This window comes from Gobio gobio, assembly GCF_949357685.1.
Source record: "Gobio gobio genome assembly, chromosome: 21".
NCBI classification, from domain to species: Eukaryota; Metazoa; Chordata; class Actinopteri; order Cypriniformes; family Gobionidae; genus Gobio; species Gobio gobio.
The window spans coordinates 29,499,121-29,516,447 of NC_137117.1; the positions used below are offsets into that span (position 1 = coordinate 29,499,121).

At 36.5% G+C, this 17,327-nt stretch overlaps 2 protein-coding genes across 9 annotated transcripts in view; both read left to right on the forward strand.

Annotated features, from left to right (window-relative positions):
- LOC307118116 (sodium-dependent lysophosphatidylcholine symporter 1-like) overlaps positions 1 to 7,611 on the forward strand; it is a 15,365-nt gene extending 7,754 nt beyond the window's left edge. Inside the window, exons 8-16 of one of the 4 annotated variants that reach the window (XM_079803544.1) lie at positions 141 to 262; positions 452 to 535; positions 2,411 to 2,494; positions 2,597 to 2,709; positions 3,728 to 3,871; positions 4,015 to 4,191; positions 4,635 to 4,692; positions 4,787 to 5,852; positions 7,533 to 7,611. In XM_079803544.1, coding sequence (XP_079659670.1) covers positions 141 to 262; positions 452 to 535; positions 2,411 to 2,494; positions 2,597 to 2,709; positions 3,728 to 3,871; positions 4,015 to 4,191; positions 4,635 to 4,680 — 770 coding nt within the window. In that variant the 3' untranslated portion in view covers positions 4,681 to 4,692; positions 4,787 to 5,852; positions 7,533 to 7,611. Of the gene's footprint in view, positions 1 to 140; positions 263 to 451; positions 536 to 2,410; positions 2,495 to 2,596; positions 2,710 to 3,727; positions 3,915 to 4,014; positions 4,192 to 4,634; positions 5,853 to 7,532 lie in introns of those variants that run through there. The other 3 variants (XM_079803545.1, XM_079803546.1, XM_079803547.1) reach the window with 3 other exon arrangements.
- A 3,994-nt stretch (positions 7,612 to 11,605) lies between these two features.
- fkbp1ab (FKBP prolyl isomerase 1Ab) lies at positions 11,606 to 17,039 on the forward strand. Of its 5 annotated transcripts, XR_013815434.1 has the most exons (6): positions 11,606 to 11,701; positions 11,830 to 11,877; positions 13,122 to 13,234; positions 13,334 to 13,795; positions 14,734 to 15,242; positions 15,521 to 17,039. XR_013815434.1 is itself a non-coding variant. In XM_079802255.1 (4 exons), exons 1-4 carry the CDS (start codon positions 11,665 to 11,667, stop codon positions 13,460 to 13,462), a joined length of 327 nt encoding a protein of 108 aa, XP_079658381.1. In that variant the 5' UTR covers positions 11,606 to 11,664; the 3' UTR covers positions 13,463 to 17,038. The 5 variants fall into 5 exon arrangements, 1 of the variants encoding a protein (XP_079658381.1); XR_013815433.1 differs by having other exon boundaries at positions 13,334 to 15,242; XR_013815435.1 differs by having other exon boundaries at positions 14,734 to 16,986.
- Positions 17,040 to 17,327: the final 288 nt, after the last annotated feature.

Consider the following 17,327-nt stretch of genomic DNA (forward strand, 5'->3'; position numbering starts at 1 on the left):
CCATATGATGTTGTGTTTACTACATGTTCTTTCAACTAATAGTACCACATCAGTTTCAAACACTCTTTTTTAGACAAATGACTAGATGCAGTGATTCTAGACTAATTTAATGATTTGCATGTGTCTACACTTGACTTTAGCCCCTCTGAGTAAACTGGACCGCGTAAATGTCTCCTATCTTACCGGTATGAAAATGTTGCTTGGACACACTCCATATGTGCGGCTTGTATTTGGCTTCCTCTTTGCTTCACTAGCTTTCCAGGTCAGATGTTTTTCTGTTTGAATTATGAATGTATTTTAAAGTGTTTGTAGTTAAAATACCAAAAAGAACATGTTTGTATTGCCTAGAAAGATGCCCTATTGTGTTATAGTTTGTATATTAGCCATACAGTCATAGAAACTATTTTTTAAAATATGACATTAGTCGTGATGGTAAGAATATTTGTTTCAGATGGCACAGGGAAATTTTGCCCTCTTCTGTACTTATGCAGCAGATATGGGAGGATATTTCCAGCATCTTGTTCTCATATTATTGGTAAGGGATCTATTATTTCAAAGTTTATAGTATGAAGTACTGCAAGGAGCTATTTCTGCATGATCTAAAATAGTTGGTGTTACCTGTAGTCGAATTAAATAGTAAATAAAATGTTTGACTTGACCCATTCATTTGGTTGTTACAACATGAATTATTATATTATATTAATTACAGCTAGAATTATATTATATTAAAGAACAATATACCACTTAAAAAGATGAAAGAGGCCTGTCGTTTTCATCATAGGTACACTTCAACTATGAGAGACAGAATGAAAAGAAAAATCCAGAAAATCACATTGTCTGATTTTTAAAGAATTTATTTGAAATTATGGTGGAAAATAAGTATTTGGTCAATAACAAAAGTTCATCTCAATACTTTGTTATATACCCTTTGTTGGCAATGACAGAGGTCAAACGTTTTCTGTAAGTCTCCACAAGGTTTTTTTACACACTGTTGCTGGTAGTTTGGCCCATTCCTCCATGCAGATCTCCTCTAGAGCAGTGATGTTTTGGGGCTGTCGCTGGGCAACACGGATTTTCAACTCCCTCCAAAGATTTTCTATGGGGTTGAGATCTGGAGACTGGCTAGGCCACTCCAGGACCTTGAAATGCTTCTTACGAAGCCACTCCTTCGTTGCCTGGGCGGTGTGTTTGGGATCATTGTAATGCTGAAAGACCCAGCCACGTTTCATCTTCAATGCCCTTGCTGATGGAAGGAGGTTTTTACTCAAAATCTCACGATACATGGCCCCATTCATTCTTTCCTTTACATGGATCAGTCGTCCTGGTCCCTTTGCAGAAAAACAGCCCCAAAGCATAGCATCATAGTAGGTATGGTGTTCTTTGGATGCAACTCAGCATTCTTTCTCCTCCAAACATGACAAGTTGAGTTTTTACCAAAAAGTTGTATTTTGGTTTCATCTGACCATATGACATTCTCCCAATCCTCTTCTGGATCATCCAAATGCTCTCTAGCAAACTTCAGACGGGCCCGGACATGTACTGGCTTAAGCAGGGGGACACGTCTGTCACTGCAGGATTTGAGTCCCTGGCGGCGTAGTGTGTTACTGATGGTAGCCTTTGTTACTTTGGTCCCAGCTCTCTGCAGGCCATTCACTAGGTCCCCCTGTGTGGTTCTGGGATTTTTGCTCACTGTTCTTGTGATCATTTTGACCCCACTGGGTGAGATCTTGCGTGGAGCCCCAGATCAAGGGAGATTATCAGTGGTCTTGTATGTATTCCATTTTCTAATAATTGCCCCCACGGTTGATTTCTTCACACCAAGCTGCTTACCTATTGCAGATTCAGTCTTCCCAGCCTGGTGCTGGTCTACAATTTTGTTTCTGGTGTCCTTTTACAACTCTTTGGTCTTGAACATAGTGGAGTTTGGAGTCTGACTGTTTGAGGTTGTGGACAGGTGTCTTTTATACTGACAACGAGTTCAAACAGGTGCCATTAATACAGGTAACGAGTGGAGGACAGAGTATCCTCTTAAAGAAGAAGTTACAGGTCTGTGAGAGCCAGAAATCTTGCTTTTTTTGTAGGTGACCAAATACATATTTTCCACCCTAATTTGCAAATAAATTCTTAAAAAATCAGACAATGTGATTTTCTGGATTTTTTTTAGTTCAAAGTTGAAGTGTACCTATGATGAAAATTACAGGCCTCTCTCATCTTTTTAAGTGGGAGAACTTGCACAATTGGTGGCTGACTAAATACTTTTTTGCCCCACTGTATATGTTTTTGAATGGTTGATCTTAAAAAATATTTAAAATTATACAATATTCAGGCAGGTTTAACTGTTAATTTTAAAATATGTAGCATGGTATAGTATATTAGTTTTGGAAATGTAATCCTTTCTGCTCTTCTACAGACAGCAGCCACAATATCCATCCCAATGTGGCAGGCATTATTGGTCAAAATAGGCAAAAAGACCACTATATTCATCGGCCTTTCAGTGAGCACCACTCTTTGTTAATTGATTTTTTTATTGGCGTTAACAATTAACGCTGTATATTTGTTTCCATGGTTTCATTTATCTTTCTCCTCTCCTCTGCAGATGTACATCCCAGCTCTAATTGTAATATCCCTAGTGAAAAGTAATTTACCCGCCTTCGTTATAATGTCTGTGATAGCTGGCGCAAGTCTGGCAGCCCTCTTTTTACTCCCTTGGTAATGTAACCCTTATAAAAGTTCATTCATTGTTAAAGCCTTACTTGCTTACTTGCACCAACACGTACTCCACACACCATCAAATGAGCTCATCTTGCATTATTGAGACATTACGCTAACCAGATAGTGGTCAGCTGGGAATATCCTTGCTTAGCAGGGGTTGGGCCAATTCAGAATGATGTTATACTGAAACTGGACCCCTATGACTAGGGAAGCATATCCTCCCATACTGTAATGCATGTAGTCAAGCTAGAAAAGTAAGATAGTCAGTCAGTAAGATTTTTTAAAAATAAATGAATATTTGTATTCATCAAGGAACCATTAAATTAATCAAAAGTGATAGTAACAATTTTTACATTGTTGAAAAAAAAATGCTTTATGGTTGAACTTTCGATTAATCAAAAATGTATCATGGTTTCCACAAAAAAATATATCCACAACTCTTTTCAACATTGATAATAATACAAATATTTCTTGAGCAGCAAATCAGCAAATGTGACCCTGGACCACAAAACCAGTCATAAGTCGCACGGGTATATTTGTGGCAATAGTCAACAACACATTGTATGGGTCAAAATGGTCGATTTTTCATTTATGCCAAAAATCATTAGGATATTAAGTAAACATCATGTTCCATGAAGATATTTTGCAAATTTCCTACCCTAAATATGTCATTAATTTATTATTATTAGTAATATGCACTGCTAAGGACATATTTACAACTTTTTTTGCACCCTCAGATTTCAGATTTTCAAATAGTCATATCTCGGCCAAATATTGTCCTATCATAACAAACCATACATCAATGGAAAGCTGTGTGTATAAATCTAAATTTCAAAACAATTTACCTTTATGGTTTTGTGGTCCAGGGTCCCATATTAGAATGATTTCTGTGACACTTCACACTTGAATAATGGCTTCTGAAAATAGAAAATTTCACAATATTACTGTTTTCTTTTTACAGTATTTATAGCATGCCATAGGCCTCCTATAAAACCAGATTTATTTTTTATTTTAGGTCAATGTTGCCAGATGTAGTGGATGACTTCAAAGTCAAGAACCCATCTTGCCATGATCTAGAACCACTATTCTACTCCTGTTATGTTTTCTTCAACAAATTTGGTGGAGGCATGTCTATTGGAATCTCTACTTTGGTACTATAGTAAGAGCTTCCTCCAATCAGATTTTTTAAGTCACTAACAATGGTAACAAATTTGATCTTTAAACACCTCTTTTGCACAAAGTCTTTATTTTAACCCCAAATAACCGTCTGTGACTGATTTTACTTCTTTAACTTAACTGCAGCTTCGCAGGATACAAGCCTGGTGTTTGTTCCCATAATACAAACGTCATAAACTCGCTGCGGATACTCTTTGCCCCTGTGCCCATCTGCCTGTTGCTCATCAGCTTGGTGATTTTTTGCTTCTATCCCATCAATGAAGAGCGACGACAGAAAATCCAGGAAGCTTTAAGGAAAGCAGGGTATGTGTTTCTGTTTGTATAACATTGAGAGGTTGATTTTATGAGAATAACTGGCCGAGTTGAATTGTTGTGTGATACATTTATTATTTTTACATACATACATACATACAAAAAAAAAAAAAGAGATATAAGCAATGTTCTTATCAAAAATAGTGCCATTTTTTTTTTTTGCCACATCTTTTTGCTATACGGAAGCAACTTCTTTCAAACATAGTTACGACCCAAAATGGGGACCAACATCAGAACACTCAGAAAGAAAAAAAAGAAAACAAGAGAAAGAGGAGGGGCTCGTAAAATAATTTTATTTTAGTCTTTACATTCATTTCAACACTACTACGTTAAGTAACATATTCAGTGATGTCTTCATGTTGTCACACTGGTTTCCAGTTTTGGTTAGGTTGTAATAACTGTGCCTTCACTGCCTGTTTTTTTTACATGTACAGGACAGAGACCAGCACGAAAGGAGAAGAAGAAGAACTGAGCCTATGAAGTAATCACTCAGTATGTCACAGAAGTATTTCACTACTTTTGTAACATTTACAGGTTGTGAAACCGTTAATAATGAATGTGTTTTGTTTTCTATCTTGATGGAAAGGCTTTTCATTGTGCATGGTGAATGTTTCTCAATCCTGTTCTGGAGGGACCCCAACGCTGTTTTGGAATCGCACTAAACTTACACACTCAAGATGAATAAAGGAGACTTTAAGCTTCAAGAGTTGCAAAAACACAGTCACTGTTAAGACGGTCTTAAGAACTAGTCTGACCAACTAGTAGTCAAGGGGTAACCAGTCTTTCTTTTTGGATTCAAATTAGACCAATCTACTTTTTATGTAACTTACATAAACAAGTTATGAACAGTGTTGCTACCAGCTACAATTTTGAGAAACACGAATGAACTTGTGTGTAATTGTGTGTAATTTCTGCGCCATATCCAGACAAACAGATAATCCTGCCTCAAACCCAGACCACTGGTGAAGCCAATGTTGCTGCAAAATGTTTACACTCTTCAGAGAATTCAACCAATGGCTTACTGATAACTGTGTATTCATATTAACTCTTTCCCCGCCAAACACATAATTATCCGTTATTTGTGAGAAAATGCTTCCCTGCCAAACACGTAATTTTCCGTGTGTCCGTATTTTTACTGTTATTCGCTAGGTGGCGCTATTCTTCTGAATGAGTACAGAATCTCCTGATCAAAACACAGAAGAGGAAGATGCAAAAAAACAAGCGATCGTATGTAAGCAGATGCATATGTAAAATAACATGATCATCAACATTAAACATCATATAAATTAAAACTATCTAATGTTACTGAATGAAATGTCGACCCAGAACGAGCTATAGGACTGTGCAAGCAGTAGGGGTGTTGGTGGACTCCATCTACTCCATCTGTGTTTGATCATCACTCTGAATCTGATCCAGATGTAGTCTTTGACAACATTTTTTTTTTTTTTAAATTTTTTAATCTTTAATTTAAAATTTTTGTAAAAAAAATGTGTTGCTTTTTTTAAAAAAAAAATGAAACTTACCCCTATTTAAGTGTTGTTAAAAAAGGAATGCATGAAGAATAAAAGTTGTTGTTTTTTTTGTTTAAAAGCAGAGGGTCTGCTCTTGTTCTTAAGCTGAGAGTGTTTTATAACATTGGAAAGATACACACAGCTGGGGCCTGTTTCAGAAAGGAGGTTAAGTGAAAACTCTGAGTAGGTTAACCCTGAAATAAGGGAAACTCTGGGTTTTCTGTTTCAGAATGAGAGGTATGTCAAACCCGAGAAAGCAGGGTAAGTCAAGCCCGTTTCTGAAAGAGAGGTAACTTATACTCAGAGTCAGTTACCTGGGTAACTTACTCTGTGAACCTAACCTGGTCAGGAGCAGGTTTTCTTTGGTAAACCCAGAGTTTGTTTCGTTCTCCTCCCCCTTTTTAAAGCACCAGCAGTGTTTAAATACTTTATTCATTCAAAAAATATATAAATTTAATCTAAATCTAAAGTAAGCAAAGTTTACTTAAAACAAATTAAATTATCTGCCACTTGACAAAAATACAAAGTAAGAAAAGCATTCTTTGCAGGAACTTTCATTGCTCATATTTTCATCATGAGGACACTGTCAAAGTGACAAAAATGGCATGTCCTTTTATACAGGATCCTGACATTCACTTGATAATCCTCTAGAAGTATCCCTAACCCTAATAATTCGAATTTCCTTTAGGATTTCCAGTGGTTGGACGCATTTATGACACTCATATACCCATCATCACACTTTCTGAAAACGGATTACTGTATGGGATGGAAGGATGCTGCCAGATGGTAGTACGAGATATATGGCATAACCACCACCACAGCTGTTAAATACATTTATTTACATTTTTATAGTCATCTTTATTTCCTACAAATACTTTATTCTTTTTCCTGTTGGGTGTTAATATTCTTCCTCCATCTCCTCTTCATCTGTCAGTGGTGCTGGTGTTCGGCTGGCCTGAGTAGAAGTCAAATGTTAATGTCATTACCCTAATTAATAAATGAAACAGGTGGGATCAGAGAACATTTCATTATGTGAAAAGAGCATAGACCCTTTTCACATTTCTGGGTTTCCGAAGCTGAAGTCGTCATAGTTGGGTTAACTCTTATAGTGGTGAATGAGAGAATACATTAAATATATATTTTTGTGTCTCCATTTGCTCAAATAGCAAAAGAAAAACTCCACAATAGTGATTTCACAACTTTCAAAAAGATGGAAAAATTAAAGTGAGATTGATAACTGCAGTGAAAAGAGAGAAAGATGTTAATTTTAGCTATCACTCCCATAGACGCTGTATTAGAAACACTCACAGCAGCGGTAACTTGATTATTGTAATTTGATGCAAAAGTAATATAATACAAAGTATTAGTGTTATAAATATACATACATTAAAAAAAAAGTAATTAAATATAGCCTACACCCATGAACATTTTATGCTTAAAGCTTTTCCTGATTGAAGTATGTTTTTTTTATTTATTTTTTTAGCGGCTGCCACATTCTTTGTTTGCCTTTTGGATACCATGAAAATTAAACTTAATTAAAATAATTAAGAATTAAACTTGCATATTGACCCGGAAGTATGCAAACGTCTTTTTGTTGGGTGCTGTTGCCATGGTGAATCGTAATTTCGGAGCTCCATTGATCGTGGCTTTTCATAGTTGGAGTGCATGAGCTTAACTCAGAGTCAGTCGACCCAGAGTTGATTGAACTACCTCAATTCAGCTGTTCTGAAACCCAAAACTCAAGAGTTTCCCATCTCAGAGTAAGTCAACTCAGAGTTCAGGTTTAAACTCAGAGTTGGTTGAACCTCCTTTCTGAAACAGGCCCCTGGTCATGTATGTATGTACTTGTATCACCATATTTGCTCAGAAAAAGTGTATAAATAAATAGCCATGTGTAAATAAGTGCATGTGCCAGGTAATCTGTGGTTGACTTTCCGTCTGCACAGCGCCCTCTTGTGGCCAATAGTCATTAGGCCTTAAAGTCACCATGAAATCAAAGTTGCCAGTTCTTGTTTTTATGGAATATTGCAGTATTTAATATAATTGATTTATCCGAGCACATCATTATTATTTTTTACAGTTTTTCTCCATTGGTTTGGCTCATTTCTTGAAACAGAAATTACATTCTCAAAACAATATGGACAAATCTCCAAACCACTTGGCAATTGTTCACAACAGAATAGCATTTCTCATTAATTTCATCAAATTGCAAATGTCTAAGTATACGTCTCAATGTCTCAGTTCATCTTTGCAAATGATTAAGTACAGGTAGCCTACATTTAGCACAATTTCCAAGTGAATATATCTTGTTGATCTAAGCTGATTGTTTGATTCTCAGTCTAATGGTCGTTCGCTCCAAACCGTATCAGCGTCATTTCATTGAATAAGTCATCACATGCACAATAGTCTGTTCAATTGTCAAAATTAGCCGAAAACATAATACCATGAATACCATATATGAATCCCTTGGAACATTTGATAAATTTATTACAGCATTTGACAGTCAGGTGAAACTAGAACTTGACTAATAAAGGAGGACTTTCACACATCTCAGATGACCAATCAAACAATGTGTTTAGTTACCTGACAGGTGCTTTACTGTGAATGCTGCCAAACATATATGTAAAGAGCTTGACCATGCAGGACCAGTACAATTTCTGAACATGGAGGCACCTGGCCAAGTAAATGAACAAGGGCAACTGCCTGCTCGAGGAAGAGGAAGAGTGAGGATGAGCCCGTGGAGGAAGAGGGGTAGAGAGGTTGAGAGAGAGGGGTAGAGAGGGGAAGGGGGATGAGAGGGGAAGAGAGGGGAAGGGGAAGAGGGGGGTAGGAAGAGGTGGACCTGGAGTAGGATGTGGCCAAAGAAGACGGGGACCAAATTTATCAGATGCGATTCTACTGAGTACCCATGGGTTGACATTGAGTGAGGCTGGACAGAGACTTCAGCCCAACCTCAGCAGATATAAAATGCTTTGAAAATGCATGAATGAATCGAATGATTTTACAAATGTGGAGAGAAATAAATATTTTCATCAATATGCAGTACTGGTCTTGTGTGTACTGTTTGGTCAATATATTCATATACTTTACTCTAACAATATCTCTTAAAAAAATCAAACCCAGATTATATCATTAGAAAAGTAGAAATTTTACAATATTACAAGTGTTTACAGTAAGATTGAGAACAGCAGCGTGTGGATGGCCAGGAGGGTGATGACGGTAATTTTCATTGTTTTTTTGTTTGTGTGTATATTATGCTGTATACATTTTCTTTTTACTCTGATGTATGGAAGTTACTTTATGTGTGTGAATGATAATGGTTACAATTTCCTTGGCAGTATGAGTGCAATGTGTGATGTCAAACCTTGGAGGCTACTCTTACCCTAAAATCCTATTTCTTTTTTTCAGTTTTATACACAATTGTATTCTGTTAGCTAGACAAAAATGAAGGACTGGGCTAAGACTGAGAGGTGGACATGAAGGATATTTCAATGGTCTTCTGCTATAGTGACAAAACATCTAAACATTTTGACTTGCAGTGCTTACACAATGCCAAAGGGACAAAGCATTTTGGGGGCACTGACTGTTTAAATGAGAAGGAAATTTAATATTGACACATGAGTGAACTGTTTTGGGAGAGGTATGAGCTTTTGCAGGTGAACCATGGTGTTGTGCCGAACCATCCACATTATTTTGGCAAAAGCACCAAGAGTGTTGAGAACGTCCGGTCTGTTTCAAGAAATGAGCCAAAGCAATTGAGAAGGATCTTTGCCATTTTCGTGGCACTGACTATTTATACGGGAAAGGAATTTAGTTCTGAAGCATGAGTGAACCGTTTTGGGAGAGATATTAGCTTTTGCAAGTGAGCTATTGTTGTGCTGAACTGTAAGACTGTTTTGTCAAATGATCTTACAATTTTGAGAATGTAAATTCTGTTTCAAGAAATGAGCCAAACCAATGGAGAAAAACTGTAATTCATGTGCAAAATGCATTCTTCAATGTTCCACAGAAGAAAGAGAAACAGTTTTGGATGTTGGAACGACATGACTACGAGTTAATAGTGGCAGAATGTTTGGTTGAACTATCCCTTTAAGACCAATTAACATGTGTTGGGTGACTGTTGGAGGGGTGTGTGGGAGGTGGATATGTGCTACTCAAGTCATCCACATTACACCACTACAGATAACGCCAGTGTTGAGAGTCTGTTATGTAACAGGTACAATGAGCTGGAGGATTCAAATAGGGAACACTGCAGGAGAGGTCAACATCTACAATTACTCCCTGTGTTTTCCTCTTTTCCTGCTGTGTTTGAACAGAACTGTCTGTTCTTTCTTTCTTTCTTTCTTTCTTTCTTTCTTTCTTTCTTTCTTTCTTTCTTTCTTTCTTTCTTTCTTTCTTTCTTTCTTTCTTTCTTTCTTTCTTTCTTTCTTTCTATCTATCTATCTATCTATCTATCTATCTATCTATCTATCTATCTATCTATCCATCCATCCATCCATCCATCCATCCATCCATCCATCCATCCATCCATCCATCCATCCATCCATCCATCCATCCATCCATCCATCCATCCATCCATCCATCCATCCATCCATCCATCCATCCATCCATCCATCCATCCATCCATCTATCTATCTATCTATCTATCTATCTATCTATCTATCTATCTATCTATCTATCTATCTATCTATCTATCTATCTATCTGTTTGTCTGTCTGTCCACCCATCCATCCTCATTATTACAGTTTTTATCAGTCGCTTTGGTACATTTCTCGAATCTTAGACATTTGCAAAACAGTAAGTCCATTTCTCAAAACAATTCGTACAAATAGCAAAACACCATGGATTACCTGCAAAAGCCAGTCTCTTGCTCAAAATCCTTAGTTCATCTCTCAAAAGTAAATATCTGTGTCAATGAACATGTCAGTGCCATCAGAATGACAAGTCCTTGTGTCATTGTGTATGAATAAGACAGTCAAATTGCTTAGTCATGTTGTCAATATAACTGTACTCTGGAGGGATGTTCTGATGTAAATATGGCTAAAATTTTGATGATAATTATTGTAAATTGTAGGTTACATGTTAGTGTATGTGGGAGTTTGAATGCAAGAGACTGGACAAGATTCACATTTACGCTTTTACTGTTTGTACTGTAATTTGTTGACAGACCATGTCATTGCGATACAGAAAGGAAAGGACAGCACTGCATAGCACAAAGAGAAAAAAAATCGTGAACGTGAAATATGCTTGACATTTTATGACAACTTGTTCAACCATTTTGCATGTAAAGACTTATGTTATGAACTAATGCCTAAATGTTGTGTGGGACGAGACTATTCAACAGAGACCCAATATAGTACATTTTGATCAACATGACATAAGCAACTGATAATGTAGGAAACAGCAGAGAATTGTACATAATCATTTGCATGGATGCACACAAGCATTTGCAACTTGTTCAAAGAAATGAGGAACTGCTTTTTTAATGTGCACAAGTGACACAATGATGAAGATTGAACAGGAAGCTTTGAGAATTTCAAGCTTTGAGAATTTCAATTCTGATCTGAGAAATGTAGCTACCAAAGCGACTGAGAAAAACTGTAATAACAGACTTTAAAACACCAATATTTGCTTTTGAATATGACTATTTGTCCTTCAATACAATATCCTACTTATATTTACAGCAGGGTTTATGCTGAATTAGTGCTCTTTTGAGTTTCCAGCAAACGCACAACGCGTCTTCTCGCAGCAGTCATGTGACCCGACAGCGTCTCTCTCTCTCTCTCTCTCTCTCTCTCTCTCTCTCTCTCTCTCTCTCTCTCTCTCTCTCTCTCTCTCTCTCTCTCTCTCTCTCTCTCTCTCTCTCTCTCTCTCTCTCTCTCTCTCTCAGACAGCTGTGAGCGAAACAGTGTGCGGGAGGGCTCTTCAGGAACATACACACGAGCGGGACAAAATGGGAGTGGAGATCGAGACCATAACCCCTGGCGATGGTAAATTACCCCAGTGCAGCCTCTATCATCATGTAAAGTATATTATTCGGCACGCGGCGTGCGTTTAACAGCATTGTAATATTCATCTTGTCTCTTGCTCCCTGTTTCTCATCGCACTGCTCTTAAAGGGAGGACTTTCCCCAAAAAAGGACAGACATGTGTGGTGCATTATGTTGGTGAGTTTAATTTCTGATTTTCTTTTGGTGGGTGTACGGATGTTGTAACTTGCCCTGTTTGCACAGTGTGAGTGTATATTAATTAAATGTATGTTAATTAAAAAAAATATAAAAATCTGAAAAGTCGAAAAAGACAGTAGCTAAAAATATAGCAATAAAGGAGGAAGAAAAATAAAGCCAATATGCATAATTAGTTATGTAGGCTATTGTTTGCACGCACTAGCATTTGTCCCCAGACATGATCCTCATTTGACAGCTGAGACTGAGCAGAATAGACGCTCGTGTGATTTCGTCTTTGTTGGATCGCGAGGTTGGCGGCGTCGGGTAGACGGATTATCACTGTCTGGAGTGCATCGACCCCTGGGATGTTGCGATTGTCTTTTAACTGTTCATACTAAGAAATCTCCGTCTGTCAAGTAGATTATTTGATGATTAAATACGTAACTTAAATCAGAATATCACACACATTTTAAACATTATTAGCCTACAATACAATGTTTGCATTCTTGCATGCGCTGATTGTATTTTGATTATATGTAATCTTGATATATAGCCCTATTCAACATTGTGCCAAAATGTCATCTGTCATTTTGAACTTTGGATCACTCGATTTTCCAGTTGCAGTTTTTTATCTTTGTGGTGCATTTTCTCCATATTTATTTCCTTCATGAACATTTTTTAATAAAACTTTTTATTTTTACTTAGAGTATTTTTTTGTTTGTTGATAATTTACACAAATAATAAACGTAAAATAAAAATGGAGGCAAAATAGTAAAAAAAAAAAGTATAAAGAGTAATTAGGCTCATGAAGGCACTAAAGCACTTTTTCCATCTTGTGGTTCAGGGCTTCCATCTCATTATTTCTTTATTATGTGGGAAGAAGAATTGAAAAACTGTCATAGATATTTTACTTATATGAACTTGTTTATGCTTATTAGTCATAGCAACAGGTCAGAAGGCCAAGAGAGAGTTTATCAGTTACTGTGTACAGCAACAGTATACATTTAATTGATCCCTGATTGTGTTGATAAGTGGATCCATTTTCTGCTTGTCTTATGTCATATGCCACTCCATGTTATTGAAAAATGTTTCATATCCTGATAATTTTACTGCTATTAGAAACGTGTTAAAGGAACAGAACTCTCCAGACAGAACAGAACAATAACAAAGTAGCCCATTTATCTGATGCTCTAACCTCATTTCCTGTTTTTCATGGCCTCGTCCTTTTCCTCTCAAATCTTCAGGCTCTCTGACAGATGGACGAAAGTTTGACTCTTCCCGTGACCGTGGCAAGCCATTTAAGTTCAAGATTGGGAAACAGGAAGTAATCCGTGGATGGGAGGAAGGTATTGTGCAGGTGTGTGATGGTGTTTTATCCACTCATAGGTAACACTTTTTGAGTTAAAGAAGTTGAAATAATATCTTAATAAAGAACTACTATTTGTGTGACTTTTAGATGAGTGTGGGCCAACGTTCAATGCTGACCTGTTCACCTGATTTTGCCTATGGTAATAAAGGCCATCCTGGGATTATTCCCCCAAATGCCACCCTCATCTTTGATGTGGAGCTTCTCAGTTTGGAGTGATGCTCTTAATGCTCTTCACTGCCTTTTGTTCATTTTTCATTATTTAATAAATGTTTCAAGTGTCAAAAGTTTTAACATTAGACACGTAATTAAATCAATTTCTCTTTCTGTCCATTCTTCTCAGAACCACCTTTATTCAGCATCCCACTCTTACGGTTTTAGGCACATCATATAAAGATCTCTGCTTAAAGGGTTAGTTCCCCCAAAAATGCCTTCGTTCATCTTCGGAACACAAATGAAGATATTTCTGATGAAATCCGAGAGCTCTCTGACCCCTCCATAGACAGCTATTTAATGAACACTTTCAAGGTCCAGAAATATAGTAAAAATATCGTTACAATCGTCAATGTGACTCCACTGGTTCAACCTTAATGTTATGAAGCGACGAGAATATTTTTTGTGCACAAAATCAAACAATTCAATTCAATTCACATTTATTTGTATAGCGCTTTTCACAATACATATCGTTTCAAAGCAGCTTCACAGAAAATGCATGCGTCTACATTACAATTTAAAGTGATTTGTCCACGTTATGCGTTTCAGAAATGCACATATACAAAGCACACAGATTAGCTAACAATGTATTAAATAATATATATGTAATAATTAAGGCATAGAAATAAGAATACATGTTGTTAATGAATAGGGTAGATAGAAATGAGCATGGGTGCGTGTTGGTCCTCGCAGGAGTTGGAGTTGTCTCTTCACAGGTGTTGGTCATCTGCAGTCTTTATGAGGGGCTGGAGCCAGACTGGAGCTGACGGACTCCCTAGTTACCTCGGGATGGGCGTCCTGAGATAAAACAGAACAGAAAAATAATTAGCGTAGCTGCTGTTCAAAGCATTAAGCAAAGACAATCATGTGCACTGGTATAACTGGAGTACAAGGTTATGAGATACATTATGTGAATGCCTGGCTAAAGAGATGTGTCTTTAATCTAGATTTAAGCTGGAGGAGTGAGTCTGAGCCCCGGACATTATTAGGAAGGCTATTCCATAGTTTAGGTGCCAAATATGAAAACGTTCTTCCTCCTTTAGTGGACTTAGTTTAATGATCTTAAAGAGCGTGATGGGTTATAAGGCGATAGAAGATCAGTTAAATACACAGGAGCTAAACCATTTAGGGCCTTATAGGTCAGCTGTTTTTACAACGTTAACTGCGCAGGAGACTGACACAAGCTAGAATGAAATGATTGAATAAAGTTGTTATTTTTGTTTGATTTTGCGCACAAAAGGTATTCTCGTCGCTTCAAAACATTAAGATTGAACCAGTGGAGTCACATTTTCTGGGCCTTGAAAGCGTTAATTAAATAGCTGTCTATGGAGCTCTCGGATTTCATCAGAAATATCTTCATTTGTGTTCCGAAGATGAATGAAGGTCTTACGGGTTTGGAACGACACGAGGGAGAGGAATTAATTACAGATTTTTCATTTTTGGGTGAACTAACCCTTTCATTTTATCGCAATCCACACTTCACCTTTTGCTTTGGTCACTCACGTTACATCAGAACTAATTCTTAAGCTGTTTTAATTGAAATCTAACATTCTTCCTGTGTAACTGATACGATATCACCAAATCACCAACAACCTTGCAATGTCCTTAATCTTGAACTGAATGGTCGGCGTCTGTCGGTGCAGTGTGTATTGGCCTTTAGACTTCGGTTCACTTGTGACTTTTTTCTCACACTGTGATTGTTGTTGGATTGAGACTAAGAACAAATGTGACTGTAGAAAAATGTGTTACTGTGACTTTATCCCTGAATCGTAATCCAAAAAAAAATGTAAGATGTTATTAATGGGATATAAAAAAAAAAATTATATTTCTTGCATTGTTACTTTTTACATTGAATAAATTAATAAATTACATGTAATGTTTACATTTAAAAAATACAGAAAGTATTTAAGTTTTGGTTGCACTTTATTTCGATAGTCCACTTTAGACATTCATTACAGGGAGTGCAGAATTATTAGGCACGTTGATTTTCTGATCATATTTTTTTTCCAGGCACATTTGACCAATTCCAAACCACAGTAATCCTAATAACTACTATTGATTTAGTATTTAATAATGTACATGTAAAGCTGCTGTCCGTAACTTTTTTGTCTTCAAAGATTTACAAAAATTAAATAATCAGAATGTACAACATGAATCCGTTTTCCAAACCGTGTTTTTGTCTTACCCTGAATCATTATAGTACACTTATAATAAGTGTTTATATTGGGACTATTTCAGACCGGTCTGGTAGGAACCGCTGCGGAGGAGCACAGTCCCTGCGTGACTCGCCATAGACATAAACAGAGAGAAGTAGCTCCGGCTGCAATGTTCTTCCGCAAGACGCATGCAGTTCTGTTTATTAACCGCTAGAGCGCAAAAAGTTACGGACTGCAGCTTTAACTTTAAGTAACTTTGCTACTACATCATGTCAACTAACTCTCATTAGTTTTAGGTCAGGCTTAGTAGAATTAGTTGGCATGTACTTGCAAAGTTACTTATAGTGAGTAGAATTTCTGTTGGGGGAGCATCGCAATAAAGTGTTAGCAGATATTAAACAGACAGTCTACTAATATTCTAATGACTTGACATTAAGATACTTATATAGAATATCTGAATTGGGCTATCAAAATAAAATGTGAATTAATTTTCAGTCAGTTTTGAATTGTTAGGTTTGAACAGATGGACTTTACACTGGTTCACTGGTTTTGATTAGTAAAAAAAGAAGCTAATTCTTGAACAATCCGTGTGCCTCCTTGTGTGTTTTACACCTGCCAGAATTACACTTTTGTATATTTTCAAAGTGATCAACTGATAAAGTGCTGTCATATATCCTGTAATCACACTTTACAGTAGACCAGGCTGATTAATATAAAATGAAGTATGATAGAACTGCTATTTCTGTCAATTTGGTGAGCAAACATTTTTTTTAATAGGCTAGTTGTTTATTTTTTTTCCGTTGCTGTATTTTATTAACATGCAGCTATTTGGAAATGTTGTTTTGATGTGTTTACTTTGTGATTAGGTTGTGTAGTTGAGTAGGTGGCACATTTGGCACCAGAGCAATGGATGCTTGTCATATTTAGTATTTTGTGATCATGTTTCACTCTTCATCTAAAAACGAAGTAGCCTACTAATACATATTAAAGATGGGCATGTTGTGTTCTCATTGAGCTGGAACAATTTGTTTTCAAAGATGGACAATGTCTGAAAAGCACATTGTGACCTACACTACCATATTTTCACCACACTACTTGCCATTAATTAATACATTTTTAGGCTAAATTATTTGCAGCCATCTGTTGTTATTACTCTAGACCGTGCTGCCTGTAGACCATTGATGTGATTATATTTATGCAGATACAGTGACTGTACTTTTTGTATTGACATGAAAATAATTTTTAATTCAAATGAAATCTGCTGACGCTTAAATACTTAAGTTGACGCTGTTGATTTCTGTGATTGAAGGTCAAGCATCAAATATATGGATTTAATATTTATGCAATGCTCTGTATATTTATGTATTGTCATACAAAAAAATAAAAAATAATTAATATGTGCTTTCAAGTGCTTTTACCTGTTTTGGAAAATGTTGCTTGCTTTGTTATTTCAGATTATTTTATAACTATGCTTGTTTAATCCTATTTGTGTTCAGAGGGCTGGCACTTTTGGGACTTTTACCTTATACTTTCTTTCAGAGGTTGAGTTTACAGGAATTTCGAGATTCGACAGCTGGTGTTGTTCAGCACCAAGATAGACAGAATCAGCCGAAACATATTTGTTTATATCTATATAATATCTATATATATATTATATTTATATTTGACATACATCATTATATCTAGTTAATGAACTATAGTAAATGTGATGGTGG

What these genes read in the sequence shown, in the direction of transcription:
- fkbp1ab (XM_079802255.1), top strand. Translation starts at nt 11,665, where the DNA reads ATGGGAGTGGAGATCGAGACCATAACCCCTGGCGATG. An exon ending in GACCATAACCCCTGGCGATG is followed by an intron (nt 11,702 to 11,829) that starts GTAAATTACCCC and finishes CTGCTCTTAAAG; the next exon opens with GGAGGACTTTCCCCAAAAAA. An exon ending in ATGTGTGGTGCATTATGTTG is followed by an intron (nt 11,878 to 13,121) that starts GTGAGTTTAATT and finishes TCAAATCTTCAG; the next exon opens with GCTCTCTGACAGATGGACGA.